At 42.0% G+C, this 25,764-nt stretch overlaps 1 protein-coding gene across 3 annotated transcripts in view; it reads right to left on the reverse strand.

Annotated features, from left to right (window-relative positions):
- The window catches only part of mpped2a (metallophosphoesterase domain containing 2a), a 55,855-nt gene that overhangs the window by 24,177 nt on the left and 5,914 nt on the right, over positions 1–25,764 (reverse strand). For all 3 annotated transcript variants that reach the window (XM_023817925.2, XM_023817944.2, XM_023817934.2), the window contains exons 3-4: positions 20,970–21,151; positions 14,071–14,296 (exon numbers count right to left, since the gene is read on the reverse strand). In XM_023817925.2, the coding sequence (XP_023673693.1) occupies positions 14,071–14,296; positions 20,970–21,151 (408 nt within the window). The remainder of the gene's footprint in view (positions 1–14,070; positions 14,297–20,969; positions 21,152–25,764) is intronic.

Below are 25,764 nucleotides of genomic sequence, written 5' to 3' on the forward strand. Positions count from 1 at the left end.
TGGACATTAAAGGAATATTCTATTCTATTCTATTCTATTCATGTGTCATGTTGTCCGGTTTTTCGCGTATCCCGTGTTTCGTTTCGAGTCTGCCGTGTCTTTGTTTCCCCTTCTCTCTTTCCTCTCTGTGTTTACGGCGCACTTCCGGGTTCCGGCTCCCTACGTATCGCGTCTTCCTCGTTAGTGTTTGCATGTGTGTCTTTTCCTAGCACAAAACCTGGACTGAAAATATACTTGAATAGTTCAACTTCAAGTATGATTAGAGTAAGAATAACTTGAAGAGTTACTTTTTCATATTTCTGCAGGTTTTATATTTCAAACAATGTTACTGTACTGTATCAGGTTTGTTTTTTTATATTACAGATGTATCTCAGTCTACGTCAGTTTTATTTATGTTTACAAAACACTGCACATATTTTAAAAACACTTTATTTTCCATGGTTGTTGACATGTTTAAAATAAAAATGTTTAAATATAATATATTTTTCTCCTGGTCTTTATTTTAAATGGGTCATAAAAAATGTCAATAATTATCGATATCGACCGATATGAAACACTCATATCGTGATACAGTTTTCAGTCATATCGCCCAGACCTAATGTTTGCAGGAAGGGTTAATGTTATGGGGGTGGTGTAAAAGCAATTCTCTCCAGGGCCCCACAACATGAAACAAGGTGGAGGAAAAAATAAAAATGCATGATTTTCAACAATGACAGTGATGGGCAGTGCCCTACTGAAGCACTGGGCCTCCACTGGGTTGCAAGGCAACAAGTCTGCTGTGGTGCTGACCTTAAGGTAGGGAACGCTCCATACTTTACTTGGAGTGAAAATTTTTAAAAATCCACAGTTCCTCTAAAATCATTTCAGATACCTATTCATGACCTAACTGGCATTCCCATGCAGTGCCCATCCAAGTCAGATGAAACCAAAATGACATGAAACCAGACTGACATGAAGCCTCGGGGGCCGGTTGACGCCTTTCAAGCTTTCCAGCGGGATCCCATGTGCCCAGCTCATTAGAGACCCCATTAAAAAAAACACAGGATTGCTGCAGTAAAGCTTCACCTGCTGGTTTGCAGACTGGAGAAAATGACTGCATCAACATAACCGAGATGTTCGAGGACCACTTATCTCCACTCCAGTTGCAGGCCAAAAACAAACTTCCTCGTGTCACCCATATTAGGCTTTTGCTAATCTATTAAGATATTTTGAAGCCCCTCAGCAAAGCCCTCTTATCTGCCTCTGGGAAGGGAAGTAACTGATAAAAAATAAGACAATGCTTTCACAGAAAAGAGCTGCCGCATGTTACCATGGCTCAAAAGCGGGATGGGGGGGGGGACAGCAGCCCAAGCATGATTGATGCTTGAATAAATAGAGCAGAGTGCCCTCTATTCAGTGCGGCTCAGGATATACACAGGGGTGTAATCTTTCACTGGCATAAAAGTCACCCACCCCCTAGTATCCGCCATGCACTTTTGTCCATGAGTCTCAGGAGCAGCTATTGTCTGCGGCTGTCCTCGCTTTATTATCTGCACCCCTGGTCACCCCCATTTCATCTGGCTGCCACTACAAGGCCCAGCTTAAGGCAGCCCACTTCATCAAGACTCACAAGGTGGCGGCTCATCTATCTATCTGCACAAAGGGTGGAACACGTGAGGGCTGGAAAATGGGGGCTAAGAGTGTACAGTGATTGGGGGGCGGGGGGAGTCTACTGTCAGAGAAAATCTCCCACAATGCAGAGGCATCCCCTCTGGTTCCGCAATTTAATATTGTAGAAAAGCCCCGGCCCCAAAAATGGTGAGGAGGAAGAGAGTTGAGTACTCAGGCCTAACATTGGGTTACCAGCATGGAGTCACTACACACACCCAGAGACAGCGGATGCCTTTGTGTTTTGAGAAGGGGGGGCTTTACAATTCACACATTTACAGCTTACCAGGAAGCCAAGCCCCAAAAAAATCAGTCCTACCACTAGAAACTGTTAATTCATTGTCATTCTGAGATATTTGAATACATGCAAGACTCTTGCTTCTTACTAAAAGCTTGTTGGACTTGTCTGGAACTCCTCTGTTCAGAATCCCAGGACTACTCAGATCCATTTTATGATGATTCATTTATATTAATTTATAGTTTTCATGCATCACGTAGGGGTGCAGTTGAGAAAAAAATAAAATAATTGAAAGCTTAGTAAAATGGTAGCACTTATTGCCACATCAAGATGGTCTGTGCACATCCTTGTTGATGTTGGTAGTGGTTTTAGTGATGCAGGCCCTGAACGTGTGTAATCTTTTGGCTGAACTCCACAAAGAATAATGGCACAAGGGAGAAATATGGCCTTTCCTGCTCTTTCTATGCTCCTGCCAGCTATTTAAAAAACAGTTGGCATCGCTAATGTACGACTGTGCCTGTCCCCATTGCCTACTGACTGAAAGGTCACTTGAATATTAAAATATTTATCTGCTCATAACTTGATGAGTGGCTTGAAGACAAGGCAGAAGGTAACCCAGGCCCAGGGACACGGTGGTATAGGGGGGCTGGGTGGATTAAACATACGATGGGCAACAGGATAGTGAAACAAAGGGGAATTAAGGGCTTTGGATCTGTAGCTCTGGCTGTCTGCAAGCTGCAGGGAGGCAGACACACTACTCATGGAACATGCACGAGCCCCGCAGAGTTTTAAGTGATTCTGGCCTGGAACCAAGGTATTATTTTGTTTGTTTCTCCCCCACTCCCAGTCTCCCTGCAGTTTTCTTGGACAGCTGGCAAGCTCTGGCCACCTCATGTCCTGCCTCCGCAGCCTGCTGTGTGAGGTATTTGATTAAATGAGAGCTTGGTGAACAGTCAGGACTTGTCTCCATCACACAACTGTGTGTGCTCACATCTGCATTGGGGGGCCCTCTGATCACGTCCCGCATCTCGTCACCTAAACTCCCCCTGAATGGTGGGCACAGTGGCGGCACAGTGGCAGCTCAGTGCCGACAGAGGCAGTCTAGACCGGCATTAAAAAAAAAAAAAAAAACCCCACTTAATATTCGCTTCTGATAGGCGCGGCATTGTTTGTTTCACAGGTCATTAAATTTATGTAGTGGCTTAATGCTCATTAAAGCACTTTAGGTTTGTCTAATCAGCCGGGTGATCTTGGCTGTGTGGCAGTGCCGTGGACACTCTGCCTATGACCAGGGCGTGGAGAGGGCAGCCTCACAGCGGTAGTTGCTGGCAGGGATGAACACAGCATGGTGCTGAGAGAATAAACAAACGTGCGCTCGCCCTAATAGGGGACAAGGAGAATCTCTGTCCATGGATATAAACAAACTGAGAAAACGCAACATGCGGGCTGACTTTCACAGGGGACTCGTGTTTTTTTTTTCCTCCTATTTTTAAGGTATCACTTCAAGAATAATAAACTTAAAAATTAAAATAAAAACAGTAGCAGCAGACTAACATTCCAAATCTGCAGCTTTCCAGTGTGGGGAGCACAAAGCCACTGCAGGGCCACTGGGTGGAGGCAAGATGGATGCCACATCCATCAGCATTCTCTGCAGCGGCACAGCGGCAGAGATAAAAAAAAAAAAAAAACAGATCCAATAACACTTCCTTGGTGAACTGTACATGGGTGAGATAAGGCCCCCTGGCCAGTCTGCTAATGACAGTGACCTGCCCTCACGCTCCTCGGCGAGAGGCCGAGCGCTGAGGCCGTGAGCAGCACGCCCTGATTACAACGGCAGGGTCTAGGGAGCATAAGGGACAGAGGGCACAAATTAATGCTGACAGGCCACTGCTTCTTCTGGTCAAAGATCAGCCTGCAATCAGGGCACAGAGCAGGTAACATCTGCGAATAACTTGCCCAGGCCCAGTCCCCCTGCCAAATGTTGGTGTTGGGACACTAATCAGCAGCTAAAGAAAATACAGGAGGGGCAAAAGCGTCACCACCATGCACTGCTCAACTTCATGCATGGCAAGACATGAAATTGGCACAAATTGTAGGGTGCACACCCACTGTACCACTCTCAGTTCTAAGCTTGTGTGATTTGTGACGTTAATATCAACACTGCCACACCACTTACAGCTGTCGCGTACCCCAGTTCAGTTCACAGCAGCCCTCGCTCCATGTGGGGGGCCACGGGCTGGGGAGCTGCTAGACTGGCCAGTTCTGCAGACAGGATCTGACAAGGCTAGATTTCTCTCTGTCTAGTTAGCTCAAGTTCCCATGGCAACATGCCCTGATAAGGAGGTGCAGCAAGGTGACAAACATGCACAGAGCCAGCACTCTTTGTTTCAAAGGGGCAAATGAACAAAATGCACAAAATCCACCATTTAAAACAGATATGTGACTTGTTGGGGTGTGGTAGACAGAGAATATGTTGTGGTCTGGGCAGGTTGTAAATACTGCTGTAAAACACAAACACACAAACACACACACACAAATGCAGGCTTTTGAGAAGCACTCGCCCAGACTGGGAAGAATACTTTGCATTTACTATATTTTCCTTTCTAGTTACCTGGACGTTCCTTGAAGTCTGTATAAATTCAGGTTTGTAAATTCCTGCATCAGTAGCTGGAATATGGGAACTGCTGAAAGAACAGAAGCAGCACTGCCTCATGGCAGGGTCAGTGCCTGCTTTCTGTGACTGAGATCGCTGGACATCACCCATGCGCAAAGCGAAAGCAGGTTTAACAAAAGCGACAAGAATCAGCAAAGCAGACTGCAGATTTAACTTTCCAAGAGCCTGGCGCCATACATTCTTCAATTTGCTGGCAGGGAATAAAAAAAAGGGGGGGGCGCGCAAAAGATTGTGTGTTAAATGAGCTTGACGACCATATAAGCAATGGCTGAGACTTCCACATCACTGGTGGGAAGGGGGTGGGGACAAATGATCCTGGAGACTGGCGCCATTGTGTTACAGTTTATTGGATGGACAGAAATGTTCATGCAGCATCGTCAGAAAAATTGAGTACAGTAAACATTACAGGATGTGCATCTGTCCCAGAGCAGGTACGCTAAGCTAGTGGATCTGGGGGGGGGGGGGGGGACGGCCAGTGCCCAGTGAAGACAGGAATCCTCAAATTGCAGCCGACTTGCAAAGCAGCTGATGAGAAGGTGCAGCTGGTTCTGCAGTAGTACTGCTCCTGCAGATTCACTCTCCCAGGCCAGCAGTGCTGCATACCCCAGCACCCTGTACCATCTGTCATCCTTGTCCATATTACTTTTGATCCAACCACCAACAGGACAGATACTAATGACTGTATCACAACAGGCTATTTTAACTAGAAAAGTGGGCTGTCGAAACCACAGCATTGTATTCCGTGGAAAACTCACTTGTGCCACCCATCAACTTGTAGAATTTCTATTAGTACTGAATGGATCACCTGGAAATGTGAAAGCTAATTAATGTGTTCTTCCTGAATGTTGAGTCCTTGTTGTAACACTGAAACTACTGAAATTCATTTATTGCACATTCCACTTACTGTATATGCCAATTTGTTCAATCTTCCCCAATGAAATAGATGGTTACGGGTGTTTCTTTTTATATGTGAATGTACATATCTTAAAATGTCACCTTTATTATTTATATTCAATATACGTTGAAATTTTTTTTTTCTATGTATTCCTTATCTGCATAACCTACATTTACTGAGACAACAATAGAAGTGTAACAAACGAAAATGGTATATCTGGAGCCCTGGAGGTGCTATGGTTTTTTTATATATATATATATATATATATATATATATATATATATATATATATAAAAAAAATCTCCATGGTTACAATGCATTAAACCATGCACAAAAATTAACGGAATATTAAATCCAGCTCACAAAATCCCTAAAATGTGCACAATTAATTTTTTTGGGCCCTCAATTTGTTTTCTAAGCTGAACTTGTCCCTCACTCACTAACCTATACAATTTCTAGAAGAACTGGATGGATCATCTGGAATTAAAGTTAAAACGTGCTTTTACCTGAATGCTCTGAGTCCTTGTTGTGGCAGGTAGATCTTAAAGGTATACTTACTCATTTATTGCACATTCCACTTACATTACAATTTGAACAATCTTTCCCCTCCAATCTTATTTACTTTATATGTTTAAATATTTATATTATTTTTATTTCTCTTTTGCACTATGACCAAAATTTTGTGACATAAGTCGAAGATAATAGGGCTGCACGACATTGGGAAAAATCACATTGCAATATTTATTCTTAATTAGTGGTAGCCGTCATTAATAAAGTGGGCAGTCAGGCTTACGTAGGGCTCCGTTGTCTGGCTGGACCACAAATCCATTGTAGCTGCATAATATTGTACCACTGAAAGTTCCATTTCAACTTCTGCCTTGCACAGCTCTGGGATGGCAATTTGTGAAAAATAGGTACTCTACGGTAATATATACCTCGTTGAGCGACCAGATCATGTTTTTAAATCCCTTTTTGTTGACGGTGTTAATCGGTACCATGTTTTTTGCAAGATGGAAAGTTATCGTATCGGTTATTTTTCTCTGTCGTTTGGAACCTCTCTCATATGGCGTAACACTGGCAAAGGCATCTGAAATAGTTTTTTGCTTTGGATGGCAATCAGATTTTGATTTGCACTCATCATACAGGGCTTTGTGGTGCCGATTTAAATGATCAAACAAATTAGTTGTGTTTCCCCGTGTTGTGGCAACAACTGCAAGGCACTGTCGACAAATGACTTTTTGGTCAACGTCATGCTTTCTGTAGCCGAAATAATTCCACACAGCATTTTTTTGCAACAAAATCTTCGTTTTTCCCGGTGTTTTTATCCTGTTCCTCACTCATTTTTACGCTGTAGTGAAATGAGGACTAGAGGGAGCAAGTTGATCAAGATTTTGAGATTGGTGGTTCGTTATGTGATCGACATGTTTGTTAGCTGCGTGTCGGCTCCGTATCCAAAAACCTTTAAAATTGACCTAAATTATATTAGACAGACTTTTGTGGATTGTTTAAGAATAAGAACAGCGTGGCATTTGTTAGTTTAGCAAAAACACCAACAGTGTTGTCCACGCCGCTTATTTCCATTTCCGTTACTTGACATCGCACGTCCTGCAATGTGACTACTGCACGTGCGTACATTGCAATGACGATGCCAAAACACATGCAGCCGTAAAAAATTCACTAATAAAAAGACAGGTGCTTAAAATACCCCTCGCACACACTTTAAACACATGTAAACTTATTAAAACACACTTTGTAAACACATATGATATGTGGAGGTCAGGCTAAGGATATGAGTAACATAATTCACAAAAAGTTTGCTCACAACAATCGGACCACAAGCAAGGTACATGATACATAGAGAACTGTGATGCGTCAGGGAAAAATCCGCGATATAGCGGGGGCGCGATTGCTGAACCACATTATAGCAGGGGATCACTGTATATGTATTTTTGTCAACCAATAAATAAAGTAATATTTCTTTACAAAAGCAATTAATTTTCTATATTTTCAATAAATTAAGCAAGCATCCCAAGACTTTGTGAGTACTGTACTTAAAGAAACCATGGAGAAATTTCTAGCTCCTAGTAGTTTTAAAAGAAAATGTGATGCCAAAGCAACACCTTTCTTGTGTGTGCACGAAACACATGTAACTCATTAATATTTAAGTGACGCTTTCATTAGAGGGAAGAGGCACAATTTATGCGTGCCTTGCGGGACTGGAACCCCCAGCTCATGGTTGTTAGCATGATGCACTCTCTTTTGAGCTACAGAATTGTTGACACGACTATATCACACCTAAGCATTTTGCTTCTCAATACAGGGCATCTGTCAAGCTACAGGAAAACTGCTGATACAATACTAAGCCGTGCTTTAGCATTTTAATTTTCAATATTTGGGGCAATGCTGGATGATGCGGGGGGAAAAAAAAAAAACTAAAAAAAAAAATGAGCACGCATTTGCAGAATAAAGGATTATCTACGGTCAACCGGAATAGTATTTTTAAATCGAATTATGTTTAACTCTTCACTGTTTCACATAGAGCATGCCAATTCATTGACCACAAAACAAGGAATATTACCGACAAGTCACTTTTCTTGCCTGATGGCTATACTCACATTAATGCTCGCATTAAAAATAAATAACAGCAGTTTAAGTCCGTTTTCTTGTTGTTAACAGAGGAATGGCAATGGGAAGCTGCTCTAAATTTCCCGTATTTTGGGTCAGGATCTTGGGATTTTTCAGCCTGCTTTAAAATGAGTTTTTATTTGTAAACATAGGCTATATAAATAGCTGATATGACAAGAAATTACCGTGCATTTTAACCCCTATACCGCAAATGAAGTACGACTTAGCATATACAGGTTAAAATGCATGATAATTTCTTGTCATATCAGCACAAATGCACATAAAATACGTATTTGCACTGTCACAGCAAAAGATTGCCGCACGTATCGTTTTTAAAGGTGAACGCGTACTTGCATACCAGATTATAACATATTGTATCAGAAATTCGGACCGGTGCCGATCCAGACCTATTTGACGGATCGGGTATCAGCCATGTGTGACCAATCCACATCCTATACTTACTTATTTAGTTTTTGGCAATCTCTAAAAAGAAACCTCCCATTTCGTGTTAAATCTATTTGCACAATCAATCGCACTACAGCTCTTTCCCATTTTACATGTGTTGTTTTGCGGCATTGATGTCGAACGATAACCTCATGCTAAATGTAAAAGCTGGTAGCTAAATAGGAGCCATTTTATAATTATGCAATTTATAATCCGATTAGTCGACTAATCGTTTTAATAGTCGATGACTAGTCGACTATCAAAATAGTCGTTAGTTGCAGCCCTAATCTCTACCCAGTTTTACAATTATTCGCCATGGAATAAGTTAGATGGCAGATCTGTGTATAGAAGATGGCAGCTGCAGACTCCATTTTGTCTATCGGCTGCCCTCTGCTAGCAATGCCAATTTTACTGCCCTCAGTCATTGCGGTTACAATTTTGGATTGAAATCATTTGAAATTTTTAGGTGCAGATTTTCATGCATGAAATGTTTTGGTGAAGTGGTAAATGAGATGCATCAAACAGGTTAAGTAAAGTAAATAAGAATAAATAGATTTCCTATTCCTACAGCAGTGGCCATTGTAATCACACTGTAATTGCATCTAGAGATATTCGTGAGCAGTAAACAAACACCATTAAAAATTAGATATTACTTAATATTATTACTACAATATAATCTAGAACAGATATTCATTACTTTTACATGGCTTCTTTATCTTGTGTCTCAAAGCACAAATACTTCCAACAACTGGATGACTCAAAGCTTGTATCAACATTAATTGCCATGACCTCACAAGATCATATGGAGTTGAACACAACCCACAAGTAAAAAAAATTGAAGACAGTTGTCATAATGCAGAAATATTTAGCTAACTACAAAAAACAACGTTTTGACCACAGAAAAACATGCATGTCATGTCTACTTCAACAGTGTTTGCTTGCTTTGTCAGTATTGTGCTGTAGCACAACTTGCATGTGTTCTGTGGTTTACCGTTTTAATTTGGCACAAGGCCAAAGTATTTCCAGACGCCACCCTGGTTGCACTCTATCAATTAAGCATAGTAGTGAAAGCTATGATACTTCTGGATTAGTCATTTTAACACCCAATGTGTGAGACTGCACTCAGGTCTAGCCATGCGCTTTGATAGCCTATGAACTTCAGTGGTCAGCGCAAATTGGAAGTGTATGGATACCATGAAAGATGAGTATTGAACCCATTCTATACATGACAGAATGGATACTTTCGGTACTTTCGATACTTTCAACAACACTAATGCCTGATAAGGCCCGATATAACATTCATAGAAGACAAAAGTTTGTCAAAAAACCAGCTTTGAGACATAAGAAAACAGGATATCATAACCTTGGTGGATGAGTTGCCTGGCAGCAGCCCTGAGTGTGTGTGAGCTGGGTTGGTTTGTGCTCTCTGCTGGGCCAAAGGGGAACAGTGGTCTGCTGTGTGCAGTCTATCCCTGTGGGCAGCACTAAGGTCAATGCTGGGCCAGTTCCCTGCCCCCAAAAAAGGAACCAGGATGTTTCTTAATTATGGCCACTTCCTGAAAGAGAGAACGGGACTCTTCCCGAGCCTGCCCCCCTTCCTTCTTCAAAATCCACAGAGCATTCCTTGAAGTGTTTTTTGCATGAAATTAAGCTTGTTTTTTGCACGAAATTAAGCTTGTTTCATAACAGGCCATGCTGTACCAGTGTTTTCAAACACTGTCACTGGCGACACTAACTGTTCATCGAAAAGAAACAAAAAAAAAATTAAGACAAAATCTCAATTATCATGGGGGTTCCCCCTCCAGGGAGTGAGGTGGTGGTTGGCACTGACAAATGGATTAATCATTAGAATGAATGGGTCAACCCATTTCACAGAAACTGCGAGGAACTGCCCTGAAGGAAACGTGGGGGAACAAAACTGCTGCAGGGGTAACTCCTTGCCAACAAATATCTAAATAAATGAAAGGAGTTAGATGGTTTAAGTGAGCTATAATTAGCCTGTCGGAGAGCTTCCAAGTTTCAGAGAAACAGAATCCACACTTGTAGCCTGCATGGTTGGGAATTCCTTTGTGGTGAGGTCCACGTTGAATTCAGACACAATGGCGTACTGCCCTACCCCCCCAGGTGAGAGTGATGTGAGGTCAGGCCATTTGTCTGGTGTCCCTGGAGCATTTGGGGGTAAGGGGGAAGGATACAGGTCCTACTCAAAGGCACAACAATGATGTAACTATTCTGCCGAGGCTCAAATTGGTGACCTTCTGATCACAGGCACAGAGGCTCACCCCACAGCTGCAAAGTGCCCCACAACCAGAAATTATGCAGTCAAGATTTTAAAATTTGGGGAATTTGCAGGGGTGAGCACGACCGCAGTGCCTTTCCCTGGAAGAACCACCTCTGAGTATCTCCCCCGCCAGGCACAGGTGAGGGAAGGGGAAACGCCAGCTCTCCCCTAACATTACACTCTCACAGACCAGCTCTCCCCTAACATTACACTCTCACAGACCAGCGGCATGAGGGGACATCTAGTCCCTATATTTACATTCAGGTCATACTCAGCAATGTATGCACTCTGCCATACAGCAAATCCGAGGAGGACATGGCCGCACCGGCTTGGTTGGGGCTGCTTTTAAACTTCTACTGAAACAGTCTGTCATGCCTCGCTTTAATATTTTACTGGCAAGCCACACATTCAGACAAGGATGTGTGGCAGCTAAGGTGCATTGACAAACCAGCTTGCTACCCCCAGGTGAAAACACCCCCACCCCAAGTGGGACAGGCTGAACTGAAACTTGTCTGCGTACCATATGGTGTACTCAGGCCAGGCACTGTAGGCATGTGAGCATCTGACCCTATTAATCAAATGATGCACGTGTGCGCTGACCCTAGGCATCTGCCAGGCTGAACGTCTGTCTCCCGTCTGTGAGCCCAGAGACTGCCCACCCCCACAGCAAGCCCTGTGCCTACGTTCCTGTCTGCATTTCACTGATGCATAGGCTGCATGTATTCTGACAGGAACAGCAAGACCGAGATGACAGCCCTTTTTGCCACAAGTACCCAAAACTGCAAAGTCAACAGAAAGAGAGAAATAAGATTACTTCTGCAAATAATTCCTGTATGTACTGAAGTGGGAGCCAACACAGCCTAAAGCAGCTGAAAAAAAGGGATGCACAGACAGGTGAAGGGTCAGGAGACCCTTGAAAGACTGACCGGGAACTTCCACCCTGAAATAACTACAGTGATGAAATAAGTAATGATCAAAGTTCAAAACAAGTGCTTTTGAGTGACAGTACCATCCAAGCCCTGAGGAAGGAGAGGTGGGCGATAAATCGATTTTATCGATTAATTTGAAATTTACAGTTCAGGACGATGTGTTTTTATAAAAATCGATTTTATTACTTATTTTACACGCGAGCGCCAAAAGCGGAACTAATGCGACGCACCATTCATTGTTCATGGGTAAATTAGCGCGGCGCACCCAAATACTCTAGCGGATTCAGAAACAACACGGCAATGGTTCGGTTTTGCGCCGTCGGACACAGACAAAACAAGTCCTCGTTGCAAAGTCTGTTTAAAAACTGTTGCAACCAAAGGATGCAGCATGACAATTTTTTCCCATCACGTAAACGAGAGGCACACAGCAGAGTGGGAGAAGTGCAGCTCCCAGCGAAATGAAAATACCTGCAGCACCAGCACAACATCCAAAGTTAAGCAAGCAACCGTCCCTGGCACGTTTTCGAACTGTGTGCCATATGGTAAGAATGGGGCACGGTGGAAGGCGATAACAAACGCTGTCGCGATGTATATTGCAAAAGACATGGTGCCCATACATACTGTGGTAAAGCTGGGATTCGTTAACATGCTAAAAGTTTCTAAAAGTGTTTACAATGGCGTGGTCTGCCATCTCACTTACAAGCATCTTTTTTGGCTTGTCAGATTGCACTTTAACTCTAAAGTAAAAAATAATAATAATAAAGTTAAAACTTGTTTTGAACCATTTATTTGTCATCTGTAGTTTGATTTTGAGTAAGGGAGGGGACATATCGCCCAGCTCTACTGGGAAGCCATGCATGATTCCAGGCCGGTCCAGCATCAGAAATGCCTCCTTCTCCCATTTATTAGGGAGCATCATTTGAAACATGCTTTTGGAATGTACAGGTGCTTGGACATGGAAAATTGTAGAAACCACTGTAGGACACCACACCACTCTCAGATGGGAGAAATGACACGCAATGTAATGCCAGTCAACTGGAGAGGGGGGTGTTCTCTGCTTCTGTCTGGCCATATGCCATTCAAGCAGACGCATACATGCAGTATCACTTACTCAAGCAGAGCCCAACAGCCAATATCACCATCATGCATTTAAGCTTCTTTTGTTTTTTGAGAACAAAATATATCTAATGTTATTTCAGCTGGTAGCAGAGTGCTTGATTTAATCACCACGGAAATCAAGCAGGTAAATAAAAGATTGAAATACAAAAAAAAAAAAACTATTTAAAAAAAGCCCTTCACTCTGTATAGTATGCTCCTTGTGATAAGTGTCTGAGGTAAACCTGTCTACAGGATGCTCTCCTCCAACACCTGACCACTCAAGCAGCACCTGGACTGGACCACCAGGTAAGGAGAGGGGCTGACCAGAGGTAGGGCCGTCCCTCCCATTCAAAAGGCCCACCATAGTGTCACAACATACGTTTAACAGCTATCAGAATAATGGCTCACAGGGGGCATCCTTCTTTCTGGGGCAAAGGGCCTCTCAGATTTCCCATGTTTCCTGTTTCTCTGTTGCTGTCAGATTGACTCATGATGGCCTGGGAATAGAGCAGAGAGGCTGTGGCAGCGAGCAAAGGACTGAATCCTGCGCCGCCAGTGAAAAAAGCCAAACCTCCTTTGTTTCTCCTCAGTGCAACCGAAGACCCCCCCATGTGACACAACACCTGCACCTCACCGCATTCACCAAGATGACATTCCCAGCACCTGCACCTCACCGCATTCACCAAGATGACATTCCCAGCACCTGCACCTCACTGCGTTCACCAAGATGACATTCCCAGCACCTGCACCTCACTGCGTTCACCAAGATGACATTCCCAGCACCTGCACCTCACCGCATTCACCAAGATGACATTCCCAGCACCTGCACCTCACTGCGTTCACCAAGATGACATTCCCAGCACCTGCACCTCACTGCATTCACAAAGACAGCACTCCCAGAGAAGAACTTTATATTTACTCAAATATTCAAAAATGCTACTCAGCCCAGTTCCATGCGAATGTGATGGGGGTGTAATAACCAAGAACGTGAGCATCTCAAGAAGACAGCATCTATACTGCTGCCAACCATGTGTTACATAGCAACGCAGCTGCTTGTTGTTCTCTGTGCAGTAATTCAACAACTGTGACAATAACTAAAAACTGTGGAATTCTGCTTGAAAACAGAACATGGTAAAACATTAAATGCAGATTTATGCAGGTTTTCATGCAAATAACTGAATTTAAAGCAGCCGAGTGCTTTTGGGCACACAAATGACACTGACAATGACACGTCCTTACCAGGGCGTCCCGTATATGCGGAATCCCTTCACCGTCACATCAGAGTCCTGAAGATATATACAGTTCGTAAGGAGTGACTGGACATTGTCAAAGTCCTCTGGTTTCAACTTGGAAACTGAGGGAAAACGGTAGTAATCCTGCTTGACCAGCTCAGCCATGAAGTCCTTGTCGAACGTCAGCTCGTGGTTCCCCGCGATAACCACCTTGAACTCGTATGGTAGGCTGCCTGCAGAGAACAAAAAAGAAAAGTTCAGCAACAATGGCGAGTATTTCACTTCAGCATTTATAAAAAATAAAAAAAAGAGGACAATGTAAGTAAGGTATGTTGAAGACTGGGATGGGAGAGAGGGGCTGAAAGGGATTAAGGGAATGTCAATCTCCTTTTCAGCAACACTGCTGTGTTGGGCCTGCTGCAGAATCAGCAAAGGGGACGAACAGACCTGGGTGCTGGGGTGAGAGAGAAAGCACACTGACCAAATGTTTTGCCTCAAAACAAAGAATGCTCAGCACTCAAACAATCTAGGATGCAGCTCGGCAACCATTCAAACAGAGCACTCTGAGCCATTAACAGGGGTTTAATTTATATTATGAGCATGCTGAATTAATGTGGTTTCATGAAGATGAGCGCCGACATACGCTTAACCATTTCTGATAGCCTGAGTACATTAAGACATTACCCAGAATGTCAAAATGAGCCCTAAATATGGCAATACTGTGAACTGGCACATGCAGCCTTGCCTCCCTCCTCGACGCAGGGCACAGGGCACATGGCACCTCAGTGCGGAAACTCCTGACAGCAGCATGGCTGTCATGACACAGGGGGCCAAGCTGGATAATTCACCAGCCGTTCAGCATTTCATCTCTGTCCCCCTGGGGACTCAGATTTCCATTACATTACCCCATACTGCCTGCTCCTTCAGCTTCCCACAGACATCAGGTGAGTGGCACAGATTGATGGATAAACAGACGCATAGTGCTCTTGGCATACTGAGCCGAGGGTCAGAGTGTGGTGGCCAGAAAAAGCACCTCCCTTCAAACCATATGGGTGAACAGCTCTATTATACCCACACACCCCAGCTGCCCAGCTCGTCTATGATGAATTTTATTGATCTCGGTGCAAAATTCTTGTACATATAACAGTAAGGTACAGAAGCTGCAGATAAAATAAATATATTGTGCAAAACAGGACAAAGTGCAAAGACTGCTCACGTAGTGCAAGCAGTAAACAAGAAAATACCATTTTATAATGATAATTTGGGACAGATAGATAGTATGCAACAAATAATTAAAATTACAATCAAGAGGCCTTCTGTACATCACAAGAAAAGAGGGTGAACAGCATGTTATATAGAAAGGATATAAAGAGGTGAAGCTGACCTAAATATCAAAGAACATCTATTAGAGTCAGTTTGAACATTTTTCAATTTCTTGTTTGACCTTTTCTTTCACTGAAAGGTCCAGTGTCCTGGTCACCTCACATCACCAAAAGGTGGTTCTTTACAAAGCAGAGAGATGCCTGAGATTTCACTTTGAGGACAAGAACATTTCAAGTTGGCACAACACAACAAGACAAAGTATAAATATGTATGATGTAAATTTCAGTTATTCTTTAGGGTGTTCTTGGGACATGGGATGAGATTATTTCCATAACTGAAATAATGCCCAAAAAAATTACTGCATCTTTTCCCCGAGTAAAATGATCACTCAAAACCATACACATTAATTACAGGAGTGCAGGTGATCTGTAACTCTGCCAGAAATACGATACATTCAACATGGCTGCTTAATACAGCTCAAGGGAAACCAGAGACATGCAGCTTTGGCTGACCCTTCAGGACCCGACCTGCTGTCTCATGCCCTTAGGCCAGGAGCTTCCTTTTGTGCTTGGCGGCCCAAAAGTTTGCCTAGTCTCCATCAAATTGTGTGGAATCTAGCGCAGCATCATTGCCCACCACTAATGCAATGAGAAGCAGCTCTCTCTCAATTTGAAAATCCTGCAGCCTTTCTTAACTGCATCACATATCCATTTACATGAGGCTCCTCCGCTGCACAAAACCGAATCAGCAGCTCCAATTGGCTTACACCATACGGTCTGGGTGCAGCAATGAATTCTGGGGAATGTAATTACTGTTGGCTGACTCCATTTCCCAGACTCTGGAGGAAACTTTCATAGCATTTTATAGACATCAAAACATTTTAAAGGGTCGCCGATATCCTCTTATTTTCTCCACAAGCAATTGTTGAAGGAGAAAAAATAAAAATAAAGGCAAGGGAGCCGGCCCTATGTACCCATACTGCATCACTAATGAGGCTAGTTTAACTGTGGGTTAAACACTGCGGTAAAATAAATGACTGCTTATGCCATCTGCATGGCTCAGGGGAGTTCAATTAAAATCCCCATGTACTTACTGGAGCATGGAGTGGGGGAGCACCACATTCTGCAAGGGATATTTATTTAAAACCAGTTCAGATCGCAGTGTTTTATCACACAGAACCCCAACAAAATACGGCACTGTTAGCCACCACAGTCTCAAACAAAATAGGGGTGATTCAAAAGGGCCTAAAATTACAGTGCTAAGCACAGAAAGTCCCTAAAATTACTTGGTTTCTGCTGAACACATCATCAAAAGGGGTAGAGCTTAAACGTTCTATATTCCATTAAATAAAAAAGATAGTATAGCTCTTTTAGTGTCAGATACCCTTGCTTCCCCCCACTAAAATAAAAATGCCACTATAGAAAATAATTGTATTGCCCAAACTTTGGGGAATTAACATTTTAGCACTGGTCCTTCGCCGCAGATGTTTTGCTTGAGATAACTCAAAAAAACATTTGGCAGATTTTGCAAAGGCACCGTATGGGCAGCAAACTTCAACTAATTAAAACCTAAAAATGTAAACTGGATCAGACCGACACAGGGCAGTAAAATTGGAAGAGTGTGTAAGGTAGACTTACAAGGTATACATATGGTAGTGATAATATGTCCTTTACATTGCAATATTTTCTACAGGGTCACTGGACAAATGCCTTTAATGTGCACTCAGAAGCCAAACTTCATGCAACTGTGTGTCCGTGGGTGAAGGACAGTGTTTAACCACATTTAACTATTCAAAATGTGAGTATAGCAATCAGGCAAGATAAAACCCGCCTGTTTGCTAATATTCCTTGTTTTGTGGGGAAGGAATTGGTATACTCCAAGTGAAATAGCCGAGAGTTAAATACTTTAATTTGTAAATACTGTTCTTGTTGACTGTAGCTAATCCTGTGTATATACTGTGAATAAGAATGTTGATTTTTTTATTCGGTTTTTTTATTGTGCAAAAGGAACATGTCATTTATCTTGGTAAACATGAGGATTAGTTTGTACCCGACCCATATATTGCACGATCACCAAAACGAACACCAAATGCTGTGTGTTTTCAACCAATCTGCAATATTATTTGTCTGGTATTTCCTGGCTGTGCAATGGTGAGGTCAACTGAGTATTTCATGAGCACATTAAACTAAAGCACAATTTAGTATTGCATCAACAGCTCTCCTGCACCTTAGCAGATAGAGAATTATGCTAACAACACAGGTCAAGGGTTCAAATCCCAGGAAACACATAAATTCTCTCTAGTGTGAGCCTTTTTGGTTAAAAGGGTCAACTAAATATAAATGAGTTACACTAAATCACTAATGTTTTTGGTGCACATGATGTATCCGCTACAGTTCTTACAGTTATGTGACAAAAAATTTAGTTCATAGTGCAAAAGACAAATAAAAAGAATACAAATATTTAAACATATAATTACAAATAATATAAATGACATTTTCAAATATGGACCTTAAAACATACACAAAGAAATACAAGTAGCCACATGGTGTGGAAAGATTCTGGAAATGAATGAATAAGTATACTTTCAGACCTATATATTACAAGAAGGACCCAGAGAATTCAGGTAGAAACATATTTATTAACTTCCACATTTCCAGGTGAACCATCCAGTAAGTCTAGAAATTGTAGAAGTTGGTGAGTGTGGGACAAGTATAGATTAGATGGGCGGAGAATGTGGAGGGGGTTTCCGGGGAATACAATGCTGTTTGGTGCAATCTGCACACAATATTATGCACTATGTAGGATGATGTAGATTTTTAGCCACAATATGAGAAGCTGTATGAATCACTTCAAAGAGTTAATTTGCAGCTGAAATGATTTCTCCCACCACCCTAACAAGCATTGGTAGATACATTTAGTAGATTTCCACATTTTAAAATGAACTATTAATGCGTAATGCAGACTTCAGATGTCTTTCTAAGATTACAAATCACAGTGTCACAAAATACTATCAAGTCCAAGTGCAAGTCTGAGTCATGCATGTCTCAAGTCTGAGTCCGAGTCACACAAAAATGTAACTCGAGTCTAAGCCCTGGAGTCAAGTACTACAGCCCTGCCAAATACGTGTCGGGCATCTGAGGGAAGCATCAGACAGACAAGTCTGATGCATGGTTACAAAACAGGACTCCATGCACTGCCATGACATTACTCCCATGATCACCACCAAAATTAACTGGCATCTGTGCCATTTCAGCCATTTTCCCTCCTGGGATCTCGCTCAGTAGGTTCCCACCATGATTAACCATGAGCACCCCACAAGCCTTGTCATTTCTGAGATGCTCTCATCCAGTCATCTGACCATAATGACCTGCCCCTAGTCAGTTATTCAGATCTTTACTGCCACATTCTTCTGTATTCAATGGTAACCAAGAATACTGAATGTTAGCTTACCATCTATTATATCCCTGACTGTGGAGACATGGTTTTTATGAGAAAGTCAAAGCTATTCACTTCACATGTGGGTGGTCATAATGTTTTAGGCCTTAACACTAGCACAGGGACCAAAGAAGAGGTCCTGAAATATAAGGAGCTCTATATGTTAGGGAATCTCTTGAAGCAGAAATATGACAGCACTGAGCTCAGGTGAACCTGCAAGGTCATTTTTTCCCATCAATATTTAACACTAGAAGCAAACAGAATGGGGCCGGGAAAGTAACAAGCCCTGTCTCTTGTCAAATCTCGAAGCCTCATGTTCACAACAGCCCTTAGCCAACATGGTTAAACTTCCGGGTCCAAGTGCAGCAATCAAGGGCAGGCATCTGGAAGTTTCTGCTTCACCCCTCTGCCACTTTTCTTTTTTGTTTGGCTGTGAAACAGGAAAGGCTGTTGTGCAAGAAGTCTATGCAAACTGATCCTACCATGAGGCAGCATCTCTAAGCCATGCTGTGCTGTGATGGAAGCTATTGTTGGAGGTAATATTTTTTTTCCCCATGTATTTTAATTCCTCTCATAAAAGCCTCAAACCCAACCTAAAACAGTGGGACAAACAATCAAACAACAAGACAAGATGCCAGCTGACTTGTTAATCTGCTCAGTACCACCTTAAAACAGGAGCTCCACTGAGCTATATTTCTCCTTGGTGTGATTCAGGACATGATTGGCGCGTGATGACATGGTGGCATCAAAACAGGAGGAAGCTCAGGCTCTCTTTACTGTCCTGCCAGGAGAAGGGGATCTTAATCCCTGCACAGAGGGCCCTGGTGCCATCATGCCTAGAGTCTGGAGTGGGTATGCTCCAGCTGCATGGGCATGGAGATGCATACATAAGCCCTCCTCAAAGATCCAAGAACGTCCCCCATGTCACTATGGAGGCAGCTTTTCCAATAATCCTGCAAACAGTGAACCATAATGGGTTGGAGGAGGAGCTTTTATGGAAATATGGCCCATCGTTATAGCCACTAACGAAACAAATGCTGCTGGTTTCAAACCAAACTCCGCTTTCTCCTGTGTGTAGCAAGGACACACTGCTACCTCCCACATTAGAACTGACTTGACTTTACTTGATATGTCACATTTTACCCAAGAGCACAGAAGCATTAGCAAAATTGTCCAGCCATATTAAGGAATAACTACACATTCTTCAATTAGGTGAAAAACCAGCAATACCCAATTCAAGGAAAAACACAAATTGCAAGGCTAGTAGGAATACTCCTTAAGATCACTGCACCTATTAAGAACAATTGATTTATTTTGAACATAATTTGAAATGTTACAAAATGTGAAATGTTTAAAAACTGATTGCACAGTAAGGGGACAAAAGAGGAGAAAAGACAACATGCCATATCACTCTAATCACCAGCACTAGTCCAGATAAATCCACCAGTAAAGAACGACATTTTAAATAGCACAAGACTGATAAATTGTAGAGAAACAACACAAATCATTCTCTTCACATATAATATGGGACAATAAAGGGATCCTAGCACTACTGTAACAGAGCAGCTCCGGTTATGAGCAAAAAGCCACCGTTTCACCCAGTATGTGGCCAGAGAAGGTAAACCTCTGTTGATGCCGCTTTGATCTCAAAGTAACATCAGCCTTCAAAACTAACTATCCATCCATCCTCTGTAATCTCTTGCCCTATTCATGGTCATAGGAGATCCGGAGCCTATACCAGAGGCGACTGGTGCAAAGCAGGGAAAAACCAGGATGGGGCTCCCACCCATTGCAGGCCAATTCATACACCATTCACACACACACACACACACCCACCCCTACGGGCAATTTGGTAACTCCAAATAACCTCACCATATTTTTGGACCTGTGAGGGGAAACCGGAGTACACAGAGGAAACCCCACGACAGCATGGGCAGAACATGCAAACTCCACACACATGGAACCCTGGCGGAGACTTGAACCCAGGTCCCGAAAGGTGAGAGGCGGCAGTGTTAACCACTGCACCACTATGCCACCCCTAAAGGAACTAAACCCTTTTAATTGAATTAGGCCGCACTGTATGGCACTCACACAGAATGGAGGTTAATTGGGGTCAGGTTGAGGAATAGACAATAATAAAGTCTTTACCTAACCAGTCGTTAAACTTCTTGACCTCAGAAGGCAGGCCCAGCTCAGTGAAGTCGCCAGTGTGGAGCAACACATCCCCATATGGCATCTGGATGCCATCTGTGCGGGAGTGTGTATCAGAGACGCAAACAAAGCGCGTGTGGCCAGCCGGCTTGGGAGTGTCGTAGGGGATAGGGTCCACCCTGTTGCCAAGAGAGGGAGCACAAAAGGGATTAGGTTGGAGGAGGTCATGACAAAATAGGCCAAGAACCCACGAACAGCTGGACTGGAAGCAGGTGGGGCAGACAGGCTACAACATTGGCAAGTGTACCTTGGTCTTCATCCCTGGTACTGTTCATGACATATCTGCTTATGCCAAAACGAAAAAAAAACAGACCTCATAAAATCAGCTACACATGACCCTGTAAAGATGGAAATCTTTTAAAAATAAATAAATAAATAAATAATACAGGCAAAAGCAGATTTCATTCAGCACCTTTAAATGCTCTGCAACTGACGGCACACTGCTGCAAGTTCTATTATTAAAACAGCATACTACTCTTTTACAGAGTTCTTAAAAAATATCTTCTTAGGGAACTACACAAAAGACTACTTCCATGCTAAAAACATCCACCGTTGCCATAAGTCTGCGTTTTAAAACCCTTTTGTAAAATTCTTGACATTATGCAAGTGCCATTACAAAAGCAAGTTCCATTCATGGAAATTGTTCAAATTTGATCATGTGCAATATAACAATCTATACCACAAGTGTGACTGCTGGGGTGTGGCATGTAGTTGTGTTCTGGGCATACAGCAACTCTGGATATAACAGCAACTCTGGATAAAATTAACTGTTTTGCCAGGTCCATTGCAGTCCGTTATAAATGGATTTTACTGAAGCAAAATAAAAAATTAACAGTGGTTTTTTGCCAAGTAAGTTGCATTATGTGTGCAATTAATTGACATCTACATTAAAGTTAAATAAATCTTAGGATGGAAAATGTGAAGGCAAGAGTTAGGTGTTGTCCCTGCATGTGAATGAATTTAAAACTGAGGGCCTGATGCCACACAGGAAGAGGGCAGAGGCATACATGAGTGCTGTGTGCACTCGTGGGAAGAGAAATAAATGGTTTACTCAGGTGGTAAAACTGCAGCCCAGATAGGACAAAGTGAACAGAAGTAAACTCCTCCTATTCTATCTCCGTCAGCAGATATCAATTAAAAATCAGCAGATATTAAGGCTTAAGGTTCAAAGGGTTCCTAACTACATAATTCAAAGTCTGCCCCAAGACCCACCAAGGTCTAGGCCCACCCAACGACTCCCAAAAACTCACACACTCCAGGCTGGACCTGTGCACTAAACAAAAACCAGCACTTCAGTATCACAGCTCATTATGGCTCCTGCAGCCATTCAAGGAAGTTCAATCCCTTTCCCTTCAACAGGCATCAGGTATCCAGCCAAAGAGGGAAATCATTTAGATTCAGTCAGGGATTACATTTACATCCAAAGCATTGCACTGCAGTGTTCAGAAATATTGGAAATAAACACATATGTCTATGCATGTTATTTGATGCTAAATTTAAAAAATTAAGATGTGTAAAACAGACAGGCACCATACATTGAATACATGAACTGAACTGTTATGACTAATAACGTAACAAAAGTTTACAGTGGAAGAGTCGCAGAGTAAATGCTTACATACTTGGAGGATTTTCTTTTGTGCACATGATGGACATGTAACTCATTTATATTTGACACTTTTATTCAAGAAGGCTTATGGTATAGGGAAGAGGTACAACTTGCGTGCTTCTTGGGATTTAAAATCCTGAGCTCTTGGATGTTCGACAGTGTTTATGATTGTTTGCCACTTCGTGTTATTCGATTTTACTATCTTTGCAAAGCGTACTTGAGTGCCTTGAAAGGCACCTACAAATAAAATGTATTATTATTATACCAGTGCTCTGATGAGCTACAAGAGAACTGTTGACGCAACACTAAATTGTGCTTTAGCATTTTCTTTTTCAATATGGAGATAATCGGACAATATATGGAACAAAAAAAAAAATTGAACAAAAATGAAAGTTTTTATTTACAGTAAATACAAGGGAGTAACTTCAACAAGACTAGTGTTTGGACAAACAAATGACACTCTTGCTGAATTCACGTTTTGAATGGTTAAAGTCACTCTGGATTTTGCTGGATTACCCTTATTGGAAGAGTTGCTTTGGACTTGCATGTTCTTTCACCAGTTCCCCCTGTTATTTTTAATGTGTTTGTCTCCTTGCCTGTATTCTCTAATTACTTCAAAAAAAAAAAAAAATCATTCACGGTTTTTATGGCTCTGTCAGCACTTGTGCTCCATTGCTGCTGCTGACAGTCACAGAGAAAGTGACGTAGCTTTATTAACTGTCATCTAGTGTTTGTTATATTGATAGAGAAAAATTATACTGAGATACAACGATAACAATAATTATCTCCCAGCCCTACAATCCACTCCTGGTCAGTGCAATAACTGCCATATTCCATCCGCATATACTGCTAAGGTAAACATTCACTGAAAAGATCAAAATATAAAATGTGAACACATAGATGACATGGGATGAGTATGTTCAAATTAGTCAGTAAAAAAAATCTTGCAATGCTGAGGTGAACATGGTTGAGCCTCATAAAACTGTATGAAGAGAGAAAATTTTAATTACATTTATTGATTCTCTTTGAATAGAGAAAACTGGCTGTGGACAAGTTAAAATCAGGTCAGCTACAGCCTATAACTATTTAGAAAGTACAGTCAGTCCTGCTACAACATGTGATATCACACCACAAAATTTGTTCTAATGCGACTGATATATTCTGCCCATGTCCAAGACAACGCAGAATCACATTTGTATTTGCACAATTCTCAGTCGGAGAGAAAAGCACTTTGTGAAGTACAATGTGATACATCTTAGCGTGAAACACTACTTGCACGCAAAAACAGCTACCCAAGTGAACGATAGTGATGTCCCAGTATTATAAAGATGGCTACGACTATTTATAAAAAGGTATAACACATTATAGTTAGGCCTATTATACAAGATGAATGCTGTATGAAGCTCTCATCTATGATGCACTACTGATACCTTCATAATGTACTATAATGGTCAGTATAAGTGCATGTTAAGGGTGAAGAACCAGACCTGAAATTTTGAGACAAAAATCGCACCAACTGAAGCAATGGCACTTAGTGACAACAGAGAGAAAGAAGAGACGAGAGGCTTATCCTTGTGAACAGGATCACTATTTATGGTTACTGTATTTACACTATTTAATGGATCTTTTTACTGCTTCACAAAAACATACGAATAATAATCTAAATCTGACAATGTACACTACAAAACCACCTCAAATTTGGAAAACCGGTACTGCAAGAGAGAGGGCAGCCAAGAGCAAAAATGGGGCCTGCAGATATCTAAACAAATTCCATGGATCTTTTTGCAAATGTCCCAGGGACATGGCACAGGTCAGTGATTCTAAAACTGCAGGGCACAAGAATTTTCTGAACATTCTTTACAATATTGTATTGATTTTTTTTTTTGTAGCTAGCCTGCCAGTTCAGCAAATTTTATCAGTAGTAGTGCAGCAAAATGTATCCTACGAATTTATTGTGGGAGAATTATTGTGGGAGAACCATGTCACTTATTTTGGAAACGTAGGAAGTATTTGTAAAGTCAGACAAATGTTCCTGGTCACCAGACCATTATCATGTACTCGGACCCCAAGCTTTGCTCTCAACAGTGTATAAATGCGCGCACGAGTGAAAAGGACAGCGATTAACCACATTTAACCATTCAAAATGTGAGCTCAGCCATCAGGCAAGACAAAGTCATTTGATTGCCAATATTCCTTGTTGATTTGATTTGGTATAACCTACTCTAAGTGCAACAACGAAGAATTAAAACCTTTGATTTGTGAATATAGTTCTTGTTGATTGTAGCTAAACCCGTGTATATAAGCTATTAAAAAAATCAAATGCTGATCCCCTTTTTGAACAAATATGGGACACAGTTTGCCTAGTATTTTCTTACCGAATGATTGGGAGCTCAATTTAGTATGTGGCGGGCATGTTAGACTCAAGCATAGTTTAGTATACCATCAACAGCACTCCTGTAGCTCATCAGATAGAGCATTGTGCTAACCACACACACTGCAATGCAACAATTTTCATTTAATCGTGCAGGACTATCTTGTACGTGGAGCACCTCTGCCAGAGACCAAAGTGATCTCCTCGCTGCAGTGTTTGTGATATGTTTGTCGCTACCTGATCTGTATAGCCCACCCAATCGATTCCTTCCAGATCCATTTCATGTACAGTGTATATGTACGCATGGAAGTTGCATCATTGATGTCATGTCTGACATCAATGACCAGGCCCACTTCAAGTGGGCCTGGGCACGATTTAGTGCACTGTGACCGGGCACAGTAGTCAGACAAACAAGTCTTCAGGGGTTAGATGTAATCAGGCACTCTATAGATGCCTAGTGTGACTACACACATACAATGCTATTATTTGCAACAGTCCCTTTTCTAGTTCTTAATTCTCTAGTCACTCTCTGTACTTAATTGTTTTGTGTATCTGTATTTTTTGTCTTGAATGTAGGTTTAAACTGTATACTCATGCCATTACCAAAACTAATTCCTTGTAAATTTTTGCAGAACAAAAGGACTGATTCCTAATTGTAGACAATGTCCTCTGCTGTGCTGAGCTGACAAGTTGGGTAAGTGAAGATCTGCTCTTGTCAAACCTACAGGGAGCTGTGTGTGAACAGGTCAGCGAAA

This window comes from Paramormyrops kingsleyae, chromosome 11 (genome assembly GCF_048594095.1).
Source record: "Paramormyrops kingsleyae isolate MSU_618 chromosome 11, PKINGS_0.4, whole genome shotgun sequence".
NCBI classification, from domain to species: Eukaryota; Metazoa; Chordata; class Actinopteri; order Osteoglossiformes; family Mormyridae; genus Paramormyrops; species Paramormyrops kingsleyae.